Source organism: Zosterops lateralis, assembly GCF_965231275.1.
Source record: "Zosterops lateralis genome assembly, chromosome: 4".
In the NCBI taxonomy this organism is placed as follows: Eukaryota; Metazoa; Chordata; class Aves; order Passeriformes; family Zosteropidae; genus Zosterops; species Zosterops lateralis.
In genome coordinates this window covers 36746083-36762411 of record NC_139765.1, presented here as the reverse complement: position 1 = coordinate 36762411, position 16329 = coordinate 36746083, and the positions used below count along the sequence as shown (strand labels likewise).

Genomic DNA, 16329 nt, shown 5'->3' with positions numbered 1-16329 from the left:
TCACCAGACATGCCTAATTAAACTAGCAGGAAAGCCACCAGGACCTTGCAAAAGAGACTTGCTTGAAGTCCATACCTCTATGAGGAGTTGTCACAGAGGAAAGACAGTAATGGCAAACTGTTCACTCTCCTGTAGTGAGAGCTGCCTCTAATGATATGGCATCTATGTACAAGTTGCTTTTCATGTACCAGCTATAACAGAACCTCCACCTTTGGACACAGTGTGTGGGTAGAGGGTATAACAACCAATGTGTACTCACAGGGAAAGCACAGTCTTTAGAGGGGAGACTTTTCTTCAAGTTGAAGCATTAGGGTGGCCCCAGCTGCAGCACATAGCTGTGGCGAGCCTGCAGTGGGGTTGGCAACCAGTCCCCAGCGTGGCAGGCTGCTGTGGGCAGCGCTGTGCTGGAATTTGGGGTGGCAGCCCCCCAGCATTGCCCTGGCTTGCCCTCAGGCAGCCAGCTCCCTGAGCAACCAGTCCTACAGATGACAGCATGAGGGCATGGAGTTGCAGCCAGGGTATGTAGGCATGTAGGACCATGCAAAGGCAGATTAAGGACCTGCTTCTGCTCCCAGCAGGAATTTGTGATGAATTTAGACTTCCACGTTTTTCCCCCAGCAGTGACAATATTTTTGCGAAGGAGGCAGCAGCTGCGAATCCACCCCAATTGTGGGGTGCACAGGGTGCTGGCTGCCAGGAGCAGGCAGCTGCCTGGCAGAGCATCCTCAGGCAGCCATGCAGATGGGACAGTGCCACCTCCTCCTTGGCCCTCCTCTGTGGCAAGCATCCCCCCTGCACAGCTTTCCTCACAGACTGTGTGGGACAGCATGTCAGGGCTTGCAGGCAGACTCAGCGATAGCATAAATACAACTCTGGTTGCAAGGGCTGGCTCAGAGGCAGGGTGAGCAACAGAGGAGAAGACAGCTCAGTAATTATTTACGCTGCACAGAGAAAAGAATTATTAGGCAGCTGTTGGCAAGCAGGCAGAGGTACCAAGATAAGCCAGGCTTCACAGTTTAAGAGTTCTGGGGAACCGGTAACCAAGAGCAGCATTTCAGCCACTTGGTGCCATTTAGACCCATCTCTGCCAGTATGACAGAAGTTAACCTTCCTCTCTGATGTCCTTAAAGCATGTTCTCAACTGTAGCATCCTGCAGAGAAATGTATGTAAAGAGAAAGATAGCAAACTTTCATCATTATTGAACAATACCTATTTTGTTGCCACCAACAAATTTTGAATTCCCAGAGACAATTGGGAAAGTGGAACTGGGTTGAAATGGTTGCTAAAATCTTGGACCCAGACGAGTTGTCCCTTCAAGGGTGCACAACTGGGTACCATGTGCCAGTGAAGCTCTTTCTTCATTATCTAAACAAGCACTGGAGTTTCCTCTGAGACCAGCAGGACTCATTTCTCAGAAATCATCCTATCAAAGGGCGAATACCCGAATATCTGGTACTTCTGCCTTTTGGTGCCTACATCTCTTCCCAACAACTGAGTAGCTAAAGCAAACTATGACAAATGCAACTGATTTTTTTTTAAATGTCTTTTTCATATCAAATATAAATTGAATAGGAACCCAAACATCCCATTTTGATTGCAGATTTCTAAAGGGGCAAGTCCTTCAATGAAGTCTGTGAAATTCTGTCACAGATTTCAGCAGTGACATAATTGCACGTTTAGAGTTTTATTCTTTATTTTCCTGAATGCCCCATTCACTTTAGCTGTTCTAAATTTTTGGAACGGTTTAATCACTGCTGTTAGCATGGCAAAGATGGCTGCACCAGAAACATGTTCACCTGGGTCAAAGGGATCTCAGTGGGTGGTGCCTATCTGAGGAAAGCCAAGTCTCGTCTTCACTAAAGCTTCCACCAGTGTGTTTTGAAGTCTCTTAGAAAAAGTCCCTCAGATAGGGGCACTATCTGATTACAAGGCCAGGGAGGGGCAGGGAGAGGCCTTGGTGTCCCATACCCTCAAGACCTTTCATGGAGCTGCTGTGTTTGAGTTACTCTTTCTTAAGCCATTTCACTAATGTGTCGCTCCCACCAAAGGACCGAGGCTCTCCCTGTGCCCCTGGGTAATGCTCAGGCTGAAGGGCGAATGTTAAAGTATGGTGTGTCCTTCCCTTCGGGCCAGCCTGAGATCAAATTGCCAAGGAGGCCAAGCTGTAAGTCAGAAGAAGGGGGGTGAGTTATGCAGCTCAATCCACTTTTCCATCAACATGCCAGCAATAATTCCATCCTCTGCAGAACAGCCTTGCAGTGTGCCAGAGCACCACAGAGGAGGCATCTTGATGTGTCTATCAGGGGCTCACCTCCTTTGTGGGCAACTGGGCTCTGGCACCTGCCATGGAGCTGTCTGTGTTCCAGCACACCCATGAGTGACCCTGGGGTGTGCATTTCCACTCCTGTGCACACCCCCATGCACATTGCAGTACAGGCATTAATTTCTCCAGCAGAGTAGACCCAAGAGCTTTGAAATCATCCAATACGAAAAATTCAAACACTTCCTTTGTCCTGAGCTGCAAGATGTAGAAATATGACTGCTTGTCAAAGGTGGGAAGTTACTGAACAGCTCTGACTGCTGAGCAGAATAATTTTTCCTCATTCTTAGCACTGCACTTGCACGTGTCCTGTGAACATGAAGGAACTAAACACTCTGAGTAGGTTGTGTGCAAACCTGGGGGCTGGAGCTCCTGACAAACTTAAGAGCAAGGTTTCTTGGAGAAGGGAGGCAAAGTATACAAAAACTGAGCTTTCCCCTTCAAAAAGCTGGTAAAGGATGTAAAGGGCTGGGGAAAAAGAGACAGTTTATAAAAGCTGAGGATTTTATGTGTTGAGAGTGGGCAGCAACTAATAGAGGTCACTGCAGTTCTGAGCTATTTAGCCCACTGACATCGTAGCATCGATAGCAACACCGCTAAATAGACCAGCAATAGTGAATTTCAGATACAGCTTTCCAGTGTCATGTAGTCTGGGAGCTGAAAACAGCTGTATCATGGTATGCCTTTGTGTACAGGAACAGGGGTGGCCCTCATGAGTGGCCCTAAATCTGGGCTAACCCTGCCAGCTCCAGAGAATGCTGTGCTATTAGGAGTTAGGCACCTGCATAAGAATCATACTGAACAAGACATGGCATTGCATCACAAACTATGTGATGAAGTGGGAATTCTGTGTTACAAAAGCATTTTTCTTTTCCAAGTGGTACATACAAACCTTGCCACCCTGACCTCTCCCAGGCTACAGGTCAGTGAGATATTGGATTTACAGCAGTTCTGTGAGGTCTAGGCTAAAGAAAGGCCACACACACAGTACTGGAAGACCCATTAAGAGTATCACATAAATATCCTGTGCTTTTAGACCATTCTTGCCTTTCAGTGCACCTTAACTCTTGCCTGCAGCAGAAGGGCAGCAGTGACAGCAGCAAAGGCAAACCATCTTTCACCTTAATCAATTACATGTGGAAAGCAATGTTAGCAGCTGTGAGAGGGGGAGCTCCATCCCATCTCCTTAATGTCTGTGAATGCTTTTCAGTGACTGCAACAAAGGTGTGGTAATAGAAAAGACCTTCCTAGAGGACACTGGTGCAGCAGTGCTATTGTGGGGCTTTGCCTACCAAGTACCCCTGGGCCAGTTTGGTGCAGACTTGACAGCTGAATTAAGAACAAGCGCCAGCTATACCGGAATTTCATTTTAGAAGGGCAAATCTAATAGAGGATGGCTGCATACAGACTGAGCAGAGGACGTAGCTGTGGCTGCTCCAGGGCTGCCATACCTTTAGGAGCCTCATCAGTCAGGCACACAGAGTGGGTGGGGGAGCAGCTGCTGCCATCGCAGGTCCCACTAAACACTGCAGGCTCAACTCAGATGAGGAAGAGAAAAAAGAGGGCTGAAGAAAGGTTAAGCATATCCAGAGCTCAGCAAAAGTAAATTGCTTCTCCCAAATTCAGCTTGATTTAAGGTTTCAACTTTGAGAGAAAAAAATCCTAAAGTGAATATTCTGAAAATTAACCATTAGATCCACTTAGATTCAGTTAAATGAAAACATTAGGAATTCAAAGGCAGCAAAATGAACTTTGTAGCCATGACAGATTTGCAAATATATGTAATCTTTACCTTTTATACAAGCTTTACTTTGTGTTAGATCTCTGCCATTGCCCAGAACAAAAATGAAATATTACATTAAGGTTACCTGCATAAGCTTTCACCCTTTTGCACCATGTTTCAGCAGCAAAAGAGATTGCAGAGGATTTTCTACTGTTGGGAAAATTAACCAAGTTATTTAGAATTACCTTTGAGAAAAAAAATACCCTTTGGTAGATGGCTCTATGGCTGAAACCAGCAGAATTAGGAAAAACTAGGAAAAAAGACCCCAACCCTGCAAGTGAAGGTGCCACCAAGCATGGATGCTACAGTCTCACCCCTGGGATGAATAGCACCCAGCCCACTGGGCTAGGGGACCTCTGTCCTCAAGGTATGTTTATCTCACACCTTCGGCTCAGAGCACAAATTTCCCCCAGCCCAATTCAAGACATGTCACTGGAGCTGTTTCTGAGCTTATTAGCAGCAGAACTTCAGGGTTAAATTTGTTCTTCAAGGTTAAAGGTGTTCTGCAGAGGCCTGTGAAGCTTTCAGACCTCACTCCGCTGCTCATTGCAGCACTAGGGATCACAGAACCCTGGTGAGGAATGGCAGCACTGATGAAGCTGCCAGCAAGGCAATGACATGACACAGCCCAGGGTGGCTAGTGAGTGCCCTCAACATCATTTATGACAAAGCTTGTTCCTTTTTCATGGAGCAGAGGCCTTTCTGATTAGACGTACCTACCAGAAGGACAGAGGTGAGTGCAGAGACCACCCATCTGGCTGTCCCAGTCACTCCTGGAGGCAGCTCCAGTCTGGGGAGCCCCTCCTCAGCCTCCCTCCCAGATGACTAAGCATGATGGTGAGGGTGGCAGGCAGCTGATTGCCCCATGGCTACAGTTTCACAACTCTAGACATCTGTGGGCCACGACTGCAAGCTTCTTAAGCCCGCAGGAAAACACATAGGAACACTTTCCAAATTGCTTGGGAGTGAGTGTAGCAGCTTCCCTGGGGCAGCAGAAGCTAAGTGCTCCCTTGCAGCTGCTGCTCCCAACTGTTTGGGCTAAATCTTCAGCACAGGAACAGGCCCACCTGTCATCCTCTCCACTTATGCAAGCTACACTTTTCTCTTAATGAGGAGGGGGGATGGAAGTCGGAAATGGCTAATTGTTCATGATTGTGTTATGATGTCTTACTGCCATCTCAGTCATCAGATACCCTCTCTCTTTGCACCCAACTACTCAGCCTGTGCCTGCAGAATTGAAGTGTTTGCTTTGAGTTCTGCAGAGGCATATGTCTGACTCTCACTCTGACCAAAAAGGTCATCTGACCATCCCTCTCCATCTTCCTTCTGGAAGGACGGTCAGTTTATTTTAGAGGCCCAACCCCCACCCTCAAAACAGCAGCCTTTTCCCAGGCCAGCTGGGTGCCCTGGTGAGGAATGCTGACAATCTGCTGTCCTGGAGCAGAGCTGTCAGCGTTACTTCCCTACTGCTGAGCCTTCAGTCATCACTCACATAAAGGATAAGTATGCAGCCCGCTGCCTTGTGACAAGAGCTGTGACTTTGTTTAGGAGCCAAGCACTAAGAAAGAGTACCAGGGAAACGTGGCTTAGTGGAACAGGAAATATTAACAATCTGTGATAAAAATGAAAAAAGCAGCCAGTACACATTTAACTCAGCTGGAGGCACAGCTCTATGACTGGCTGCGAGTAGCAGCAGCCTCAGAAAAAATCAATAAAGAAATAGCTTTTCCTGTTCAAGGCTGGCTTTTAAAAGAATAGTAATTTTTCACGTGTTCATCTGCGTACAAGAAAAGCCCCTAAGCAAAGTCATCTGCATATTGCAGTAGCTGCTGGCACAGGAAAGGACATGGAGTTTTCAGCTCCACAGATGGTTGAAGGAGCTGTTGTGAAAGCCCACATAGACTCACACAGCCTCATCATGCTCCAGCAGCAAGTTAGGATAAGTGCGTTGGCTACTACAGCTTTGTCCACAAGTCAGTTTTGTTTTTTTCTGATAGAAAAACAAGACTGGGATAAGTGTCTCTGACTAACAGGATTTCTCCCAAAGCTCCTTGTTTCTGAGTGAAATGGTTAAATGACAGCAGAACAGTAAGAGAGAAGAAAATTATTCCCCCCCCCGCTTTATTTTCTTTTGTGTGTTTTAGTCAAAGCAGGTATCAGACTGGAAAAGCTGCATTAACACTGGATTCATATCTACAGAGTCCTTTCAAGTTATTATGGGGCTGATAACCTCTCTTTGTCCTTGTAATCCACAGTAAACAGAAGAGCTTAATCGCTCAGGAAATAGGGAACAACTCACAGATCCCTTCGTTCCTAGTACACCGTTTGCACAATGCCTAGTGCTGGGAATAGCCAGAAGCTGATTTAATAATCTGAAGTCATCCAAGACTCTGCTAAATCCCAAGCGAAGCCCAAGTGTTTCTGCCTTGCTCTTGTCCCCAAGGAGCAAGTAACTGCAACATGATGAATCTTTAAGGCTGGAACTTAAATGGCAAGGCAGTCACTCATCTAGGTCTCCAACCAAGGAGCTGTGGCACTGGCAGGGGGATTGGATACTGCCTGTGCATTTGATTGTAAGGAAGGTCTCTACTAAGCACAAGAAATGAAGCAGGCTGTGCTGTGAGAGGCAGCAGTTCTCACACAGGGACAGGGACCCTGGCTATGGATGGAGCGCTGCTCTCTGGCTCCCAAGGCATGACCTTGGGCAGGCAGCATGGGCTCTCTGGTCCCGAGTTTCCTCTTCTCCAAAACAGAGATATGATATACAAGTGGGCTGAGAGCCTTGCAGAGAGGTGCTATCACTGGTACAGAGAATTATCATCCCAGGACCAGGTCCAAGGCACACAGCAACATGGAGAGCCATTCCCTCAAAGGACCCTTGCTCTGGCACCCAACACAAGAATAGGCTGTATGTGTTCTCCAAGCTGCAGGTTCACTGCTATACTTTTACCTTTGTAAATGGCAGTAGGTGCAAAAGATCCTAAAGGCTGAGCCTCAAAACCCGACAAAAATTACCAACAATTAAATAATCTCCTCCTAGATGGTATAAGACCCAGCTCTTGAGCCTCCTGTGAATTACAATTGAAGCCATATGTACAGTCATAAATATCAGAAATATTTACAAAACACAGACAAGATCTTAAAAACAAAAGCAGTGATTTCTTCATCTCACTGGAAGCCTTACAAAACATGGGGTAAATTGTCTCAATTGAAATATTCTGCTGACCACAGAGGGCTGCATGCTTCATTGCAATGGTTAGTCATTCTATACATATTTACTAGTTCAGTTAATCTACTATGGCTGCTCACAAAGTATTACAAGGCAAAGATTATGAAGCAGGGTCATTAGAAATTTTATTTATGTGAAATCCACTGCAGTCATAGCACAGCACAACACAACAGGTAAATCAAACCCCTATTCAAACAATCATTTTCCCTGCATTGGTGGCTGGCATAGCAAGAGACATCTAGAAGACCAGGAAAGGCTGTAAAAGTAATTAATTTAAAGTTCCCGTGATGAATCTGTACTGGGATACACATCTCTGCTTTGATGTTTTTTCTAAAAGCCTAAACAAAACCAAAACCAAAAAAAAAAAAAAAACCTAGCACTTAAGCACAAAAACCTCACTTCTGGCTTTTTCTACATATCTCCTAAGAAAAACTTGTAGGTGCTGCAATCCAATCAGGCTGTTGAGGCAGAGCATGAGCTTCATGCAGATGCCAGCTGGCAGTACAGCATCACTTCCCAGTGCTTCATTCAGGAGCTGCTGTCCCTTTCCTTGTAAATTCAGTGTGTACCATCAGGTCAAGGCTCCACATGTAACTGAGCCCCATGCTGAGGTCCCAAGCAGCTCCCAGGTCCTTTGGGTGCCAGGACACCTTGAGGATGTGACATCCTTTAGTTCTTATCAGGCCCTTCTGTGCTCATCTTCAGCACAGAAGGCACAAAGCAACACTGTGAGAAGTGTGTACCAGGGTCCTTACCTTACACATCAAAAATCCCACACTGAAAGACAGAAAAAAACATAACAAATACCAATGGTACTGTTTATTACTTTTTTAAAAAGCTTATTTCAAATTTATAGAAGACTTAAGTTGAAAGTCTTTACCATGGTTGATTTTATTAAAAAAAAAAATGGATAGGTGTGGAAAGTAATTTGGCACTTTCTAAAAAGGACTGAGATGTTCCTGCTACAAACAAGCAGTCAGAGAAGTAAAGGCTTTCATTTAATTCTGGTTTGGGTTCAATTACAAAAAGAAAGTTGTTCAGTTTCAGTTGTGCTATGAATTCAGTGAAATTGCATTCAGATATAGATTTCATTTGGGGGAAGGGAGACACACACATTTAGAGTGGTCTTCTTTTGTATTTTGTTTTGCACACAAAGCATAGGCATTATTTCATCTTCCTCTTCTTTTCCCCATTATTTGAGAAATATAAAAGGCCAGAATGTCAGTGTTACCCTAATCACACACCATCAATACTGACACAGATCATGGGCAAAGGTCTTGCTTCTGGGGTTTCTTTCCTGGGTTTTCTATATCAAAAGAGAAGCAGCCACCATTTGCGAAAAAGGTCAACATCTGTCCCAGATTTTTCATCTGGAAAAATTCTGGTTGATTTCAATGAACTTTGAATCAGATCCAGATTTTCTCTCTGTACACCACATTCTTCAGATGAGAGAAAACTTAAGAGAAAACACTACTAAAACAATATTCCCCATTAGGAAAATAATGGCCCTATTTCTAGGACAATGTCATATGTGTCATAAATACGTAAGCAGTCTTATTTCACATCCCCTTAATCAAAAGCTGAAGCACAGAAGCATGTATTGATGCACTTTCATAAAGATATCACCGCAAATTATAAAACTGTTGTTCTACTATATTGATGTCCTTACAGAGACACTTCCCACTGTTACTAAAAGCTTATAAGGGATACCTCTAACAGCTGTAAGCAACAGTGGGTTTTTGAATAGACGATAAATTTAGAGGCGCTTAACTGACTTTTCAAAGCTGCTGAGAGGTCAGATCTTTGTAATTTGCATCCCAATATTAAGTTCAAATGCCTATATTTTGGGTGTTTACAATTGAAAAGAGAACTTGTACTTGTTACAACAAAAGCCTTCTTATGGAAGTAGTTACAGACATCTCCCCGTGAAGGCAAGCAGCACCAACATGTCTAGGTCAATGTATACTGTGTCACTGAAAGTAATACACCTTCAGGAGATGCTTGAAAATGAGGACCTGCTGCAATACAAATACATATCAGGGGAGTTCAAGACATTTGAGCAGTTGCAGCTGTATGGAGAGCCCAAAGCAGAACATTTTTCTTGTCATACCTCATTTCCCATGAAGCTAGAAAAGAACAGGTCAGAGTTTATGCCAGATGGTGGAAGTGTTTTTTTCTAGGTTAACTTGAGGTTATTTGAAATTCAATCATAGTGTTTAAGATATATGAACAAGAGAAACATTGAATGCTAGACTCCTGATGTCACTTAGAGCAAGGCATTTACAGGTAACAGTGATGAGCCTGAATTGTGTGTCCCAAAGACCTGCTGTACCTGAACAGTGACACTAAGTATTACAGAATCAGCTACACTTAGTGTGCATGCTCACACATCACACACTGCAAGAAGCAAAACTTCTGGACTCTGAGTCTCATAATTGTGCTATATATATAAATATTGATTGGAGCATCCGAGTGGATTTTCAGAGAGTACCTACCCAGTTTCAAAGTGCTCCTCTCAGGCTCTTAGATTGAGCTTAAGACATTGGAAAAGCTTAGACCACAATTATCACAAATAGTCCATGAAACAACAATTCTTCCAACATACTGAGAGCTCTTTCAATAGATACCTCTTTATTTGAAATGGAATGTATCTTGAAAAATATGAAAAATAAATCACATCTCTCAGAAATCATTTATGATTCATATTTACACACAAACTTGTTTTGACGACACTGGTATTTCTGCTCACAAGAGGATATGCTAGAAAACATTTCGTACATCGCTGCAGCTACAATTCAGAAGCTGGCATCTGAATATCATGAACCTTAAAAAAGCGGAATTACTTCAGGATGTCACAGAAACAATATCCAGTTGATCTTCCTTTTTCCCCAAATTCCTAAATTGTCTTGGTCACCACAGCTTGGATTTTCTTGCTGAATCTGCCCCTTGATTATTTTTTTTAATTACAAGCAATTTTGACCTCTTTATGAACAGACTGTCCCCACTTTTGCTACCAATCATTTGCCTGTGTGTTTTGCCGGCATTTTTGTTTATTCTCTAATGAATTTACTTCAGCCGTGTACTGTTGGATTCCTTTTTTTTTTTTTTTTTTGGAAGAGGAAGGACAACTTGATTCATTTACTTGCAAAGCTCCGATAAGATGGAGCATGATGTGCTGAACCTAATTTCATAGCCATTGCTTACAAGGCAGTAACAGACAGTATTAAATACAGACTATGGATTCAAATGAATCCATATGTTTAAATGAAGACTATGCAGTAAGAAAGGGGCAAGATGAAAAAAAAAACCCAGAAGTATCTTTTATAATATCAAACAATTTCTTGTTCTAAAATTACTATCAGTCAAGGGAAAAACAAAACAAAACCAAACCCAAAAAAGCCCCACATGCCATGGAATTCAGAGCGTGAGAAAGTTGTCACTGTCCCTATCAGACAATTTAGCCTTATTTATACTGACAGGGCATGAGCCACACAGTCCAACTCTACCCAGGGGACCCCAGCCAATTTGTTCCCATTTAGTTTCCAGCAGACAGTTGGGAGACAAAAAGAAGGAGTTTGATGCTTGCACCTATCCCACCCTCTCAGGCTGGAGGTATCAAGGTAGATTTTGTGATGTCACCACCTCTCACAGTAGGAGGCTGGCTGACACCAAAGTTTTGAAACAGGTAACACAGCAGGCAATGACAAGCAACAAAAGTTTGTTGAACTACATCAGTCCAAAAAGTTTTCAGATCATCCTTCAGACCAACTTAAAGCAAGAAATATAAAAGTCGGGTATTGACCTTGAACCAGTGAAAAGGAACAGCAAATTCAAAATGAAAGTAGCATCCTCACACCATGTCAATTTTCTGACTAAAATTATGATCTTCAGCTTTCAAAGTACAAGTATTTCCAGAAGAACGGTAAAATTTCAGCTTTAGACTACATGTACAGACTTTTGTGGCATTCAGAGGCTTGCAACCACTGAGGACAAGAACAACTGCCTCTTTCAGAGAAATACATGTGTCTCTGATCAAATAGGAATTAATTCTCAACAGTTACATTTACCCTTCAGTAGGCTAAAATGTATTTTAGTACGTGAGATCAGCAATATATCTGTATACCTGAAAAGGTGGATTAGTTTCTCAGTAAACTGTAATTAATCACTCTAAAGAGAGAAGCCAAATTACAAATTACAGTGTGTTTTGTGAGTCTTTGACTAGCTCATTAGAGAATCCCCTTGCAGCTCTAACATCCAAGCATTAGCAGAATGATAATGGCAGATGTACAGAGACATGGAAATTGAGCATTGTGATTGCCAAGCCAGCGAACCTAATCCTAGAAGATGCGGGGCACCTTCGATTTCAATTAATCGCAAAATAACGACTTTGTTAGGACACTGTAATCTACCGCCCCAAGCTCATCATGCAGCTGGTGTGATGGGGCCAGGGCAAAAAGAAGCGCTCAGGAGTAACTACAGAGGATCATCAGGGCTTAGATTCTGCATCATTAAAGGTTTTGCTTGTCTAGGTATGTGACCCTGACACCTGGGAGAAGGAACAAAAGATGAGGGCTAACACAGACCTCAACTTATTCCTTACAGGACTGAGCTTAGAGTGCAGAGGAAGGGACCGACATACATAGTAGCGAATTCTAAAATCTGCTTTTGAGTATCATTTCAGCTTTTTGCTTTAAACACTTAGAGAAATAAGCTTACACCAAGAATGTAAGGTTCTTGCTATGAAGTTACACTTTATCTACACAAAAAGAAAAGCCTTGGACGTGTAGATTTAAAGGATTTTGTTTATATTAATGTAAATTATAAAGGGGCCAAAAGCCATTTTCCTCACCATGCTAGCTAAAATAAGTACCTCCACGGCTTTGACATTTTACTTTGGACCAGAGATAATGGGCCACATTGCTCTGTCCCACTTGCAGCCTCCTCAATTCATTTAAATCAGAGAACCTGGGCGGTAGCAGCATCAGCGTGAAGCCACCCATGGTCAGCAGGGCCCTGTCCTGGAAAGCTCCCTGCCCACGCCCGACTCCCTCCTCTGCACTGGGCAAGGAGCTCCCACTCGCTCCCGCCAGCAGCGGCAGCCAAACTCCCAGTGACTTCTAAGGGGCAGAGAAACACACACCAGCTGTGCAATTAGCCCTTTGTTTTCCAACTTCATGGCTTCATCACTGTCTTTAGAGGCAAGATGGCACGCCTCTCTCAACATCTGACAGTGCAAAATTAATCTAGTTCATCCAGCTAGAGAGCAACTTTAAGCTTATGAAAACTGACCAAAATAATCCATTTACACACTAAGACATAGGTAAAATGGATTTTAGACTATTGACTGCTTTAATGCAAGACATTAAAAAACCGCCATGAAAATGCAACACGAGTTGAGAGTCCAGATCACTTAAGAACCAAGCGTGCAGAAGGAGCCTGGAACTTGGACGCTAAGAAAGGTCCATGAACACTTCCCAGCTCTGGCCCACCAGCCTAGGAGCAAGCACACCGCACAGATAGCTGGAATCCAACTCAGATTCCTGTATCACAAAACAAGTTGGTCAGATTCCTTCCATTTATACACTAAACAGATTGGTTTTAATCTCAGAACGACAAGCAACATTGCTTTTTTGAATAGCCAAGCATGAATAACTTTTTATCATCTTCCACCACATTTAATATAAAAAAAATTTAACATCCAGACTTAGAATTGTTGTTCTAATTAGAGAAAATAGGTTTCATATGCAGCATGGGTTTCAGCCAAATTTTGAAACACACCTCCCATTTTCCATGCTGGTGGAATATAATGTATTTTGGGTAAAAAATGAGTAACTTTTTTTGTCAAATTGCACACAGTCAAAGTACCCAGAACTTTTCCGTTCTTTTAGGAAGCTAACATGCATATTGCTTTTTCCTTTACTTCTTTGATACGGCCTACATTCAGAAATGTCTTGCAAATAAGGCTTTAAAAAAATAAAAAGGAAAACAAAACCAAAAGAAAACAACCCTAATAAATAAAATAAAATACATTAAAATAAAGTTACAGTACATCATGTCTCTTAGAAGTCCCATCGCACCAAAGGATCCTTTCCAAGGTTCATAAATAATGGATTTGAAATGCTTCTCGGCACCGAGGGCGGCAAAGCAGCAGCTGGCTGAGGTTCGGGCTATTGAGCCACTTCTCTCCGGTGTACCCGCACCTCCGGCGTTTGCCCGGTTTCTGCGTGCCCGGAGCGGGTTGGGCACGAACGCGCTCAGTGAGCACAGCCTGCAGCGGGACAGGGCAGAGGCGGGCGGGGAGCGGAGCGGCGGCCGGGGCAGCCCCGCGGTGCCGGGCCCGTACCTGCGCTAGGCGGAGTTGGAGGCGCCGCGGAGGCGCGGCCCGTGGGGCGCCGCCAGGTGCTGCTGCTTCTGCCGGGTGGAGCGCACGGCCAGGATGGCCTGGCGGTTCTTGTACTGCACCATCTGCAGCGTGATCGCCGCGTTCCAGCCCTGCTCCTGTGCGCACCGAAAGTCGATCTCCTTCCCCTCGGCCATCACCACCGTGAAGTACACGTACTTGCCCTTCCGCTCCACGCAGTCCACCGTCTTCATGTTGGAGAAGTGAAGCTCCTTGATCTTGGCCGCTGGCTCGGCCGGGGGCGCCGGCTGCTGCTGCTGCTGCTGCGGCGGGGGGTGCTTAGGGGGGATGAGGAGCAGCCCCTCCTCGGTGAGGATACAGCGCTTCTTCTTCCAGAGCTGCAGCAGCCCGTCGCTCCTCTTCTCCAGCACGCCCTCCTTCACCGCCTTACAGCCGCTCTCCAGCATCCTTCTGGCAGGGTTAGCCGGCCTCCGCCCGCCGGGGCTGGGCTCGGGGCGCAGGCGGCACCAGCCGAGCACTCTCCGCCGGGCGCCGGCTCCGAGGCGGAGGGCCGGGAGCGCCCCGGGCCGCAGGAAGCGGAGCGGCTGCCGCCCGTGCCGCGGCGTGGCGAGTGCCGGGCGCTGCCGGTGCGGGCGGCCGGGCTCGTCGGCGGGCTTTTCCCTCCCCTCCGCTTTTGAACGCGCCTCTCCCACCCCAGAGTGACACCCAGCGGAAAGCGCGGCTCCTCCCGCACGCCACGGCGGCCGCGGGGAAGCCCAGCGCGGGGAGAGGAGCGGAGCGGGAGGCGGGGCGGGGGCTGCGCTCCTCCGGCAGCGAGCCCGGCCCGGTTCCCGCCCCTCGCCCCGGGCTACGGCACAGCGCGGCGGGGATGCGGCCAGAAAGGGTTCCCCGCAGTATTTGACCAGCGCTAGGCTAATACAGGAAGATTACCAGGATACGGCAAATGCCCGACAGCGCTCTTTCACCTTCCCCGGGGTGTTCCCGCACTATTTAGTTGAAATGGATTTCCTCAGCCTGCCTCCTTGGGCAAGAGCTGCAAAGGGCCCTCTGCTGCGTGTTTTTGATTCGAGCCCAGAAAAACGGTCTATTGTAATGAATTCAGCGGAACCCTGACATTTAAGCGATCGTCGCTCCATTAAACAAAAGCAAGCCTGAAAGAACCTGGTAAAAGAGCTTGAACCCTACGCTGGCCTGGGGAGAAGCAGCTTCAACTGTATATATAAAATAATTTTTTACTTTCTGCAGCAGTTTGCATAACATCTAAAGCAAGACATCCATACCACTTCCCCAAGGAAACAGCAGAACGTCAGTTCATGGAAATTGTAAAAGGAGACTAGGGGAACAAAAACCCCACAAAGCCAAACCTAACAAAACCAAACTGGCAAACAGCTAGGAGCATTTTCATCATTCTGCTTTGCTGCCACACATTTGCTTCTTGTTTGGATTCTTCCCCAAGGTTAGCTTTTGAATAAATTTGAGTAGAAAAGTAAAGTGACCTAAGATTAGTATGAAACTATTTAACTCTTAATCCTCTGATGTATTAGATGTAAATCAAAATCCCACTGAATTTGGCTGACAAAGCCAATGTAGACTGAATGCCAGAAGTTTCATACTATGTTCTGAGAGCACTGTTTTTAAACATACATTTATCATGGCCATAAAAAAAAACCCTACTCACATCAATCTTGGCAGCTAGGAAGCAGATCATTGCTGCAGCATGTGCTGTGTTCTAACAGATTAGAGAAAAAAATCAACAAAAATGAGAGCTTTGATGAAGTTTATCTTTGATAACATTTTAAAAAGGATTTCCTCTTGTAATCTTTTCCTCTTGAAGTTCAAAGTTCATTTTGATAAACTGTTGAGGGATAAACAATTTAAGGCAATAAAAGCAATTCAAATTTAGTTGGTTTACCCTTCCGAGGTAACTGCAAAACACTCAGCAACAAAGGCAACTTGACTAGCCACAAAGTAGACAAAAAAGGAAATCAATATCCTAAAACATCCATTTATATAAAGAATAATCCCTTATTAGAGCTGAATGGATACACTGTAAGGTACGGGCCATTTTCACAACCAACCTTATGCCTATTTTAATAGAGGCACACACTTATTTTCAAAAGATCTGAACACCACTGACCAATTGTCTTCACCAGCAGTTCACTGCCATTTGAACCTAAATTTTGTTGCACAAATATCTGCATCTCTAGCTGACTGTGCAAATACAAACCCTGAGCAACATAAGAGAATTTTCACCTGTCTTTTCACCTGTGTTTTCCACCTATTTCTTTGATCCTGATGAAGTCTCTGCTCATGTGACACACAATTTTGAAACTCTCCTACTAAAGCAAAGTGGTTAAAATGCATTCACCTATACAGAGCATTTTAACAAAATACTAAGTTTATCTAAATCATAAGACACCAGACTAAACCTACAGACCAATTTCTAACAATTCACCTGTTCAGTTTTGGTTGCTGCTCCATGGCTGTAAGCAAACAGCCATCTGATTCCAGGTAAATGCACGAACCAGTAGTGTGGGAACTCGCATAAAATTTGAGAGTGCCACATGTTACATTGTAACAGTATTCCAAAAACTCTCCCCCCACCCCACAACACTCCACTCTAACACTTAAGGAC

The 16329-nt window shown here is 44.8% G+C and overlaps 1 protein-coding gene across 1 annotated transcript; it reads right to left on the bottom strand.

Annotated features, from left to right (window-relative positions):
- Positions 1–9530: 9530 nt before the first annotated feature.
- PHLDA1 (pleckstrin homology like domain family A member 1) lies at positions 9531–15895 on the bottom strand (the record flags this gene model as incomplete). Its single annotated transcript, XM_083860614.1, has 2 exons — positions 9531–14601; positions 15832–15895. The coding sequence occupies 2 exons, from the start codon at positions 15893–15895 to the stop codon at positions 13682–13684; spliced, it is 984 nt and encodes a 327-aa protein (XP_083716740.1). The 3' UTR covers positions 9531–13681.
- Between the last annotated feature and the right edge of the window lie 434 nt (positions 15896–16329).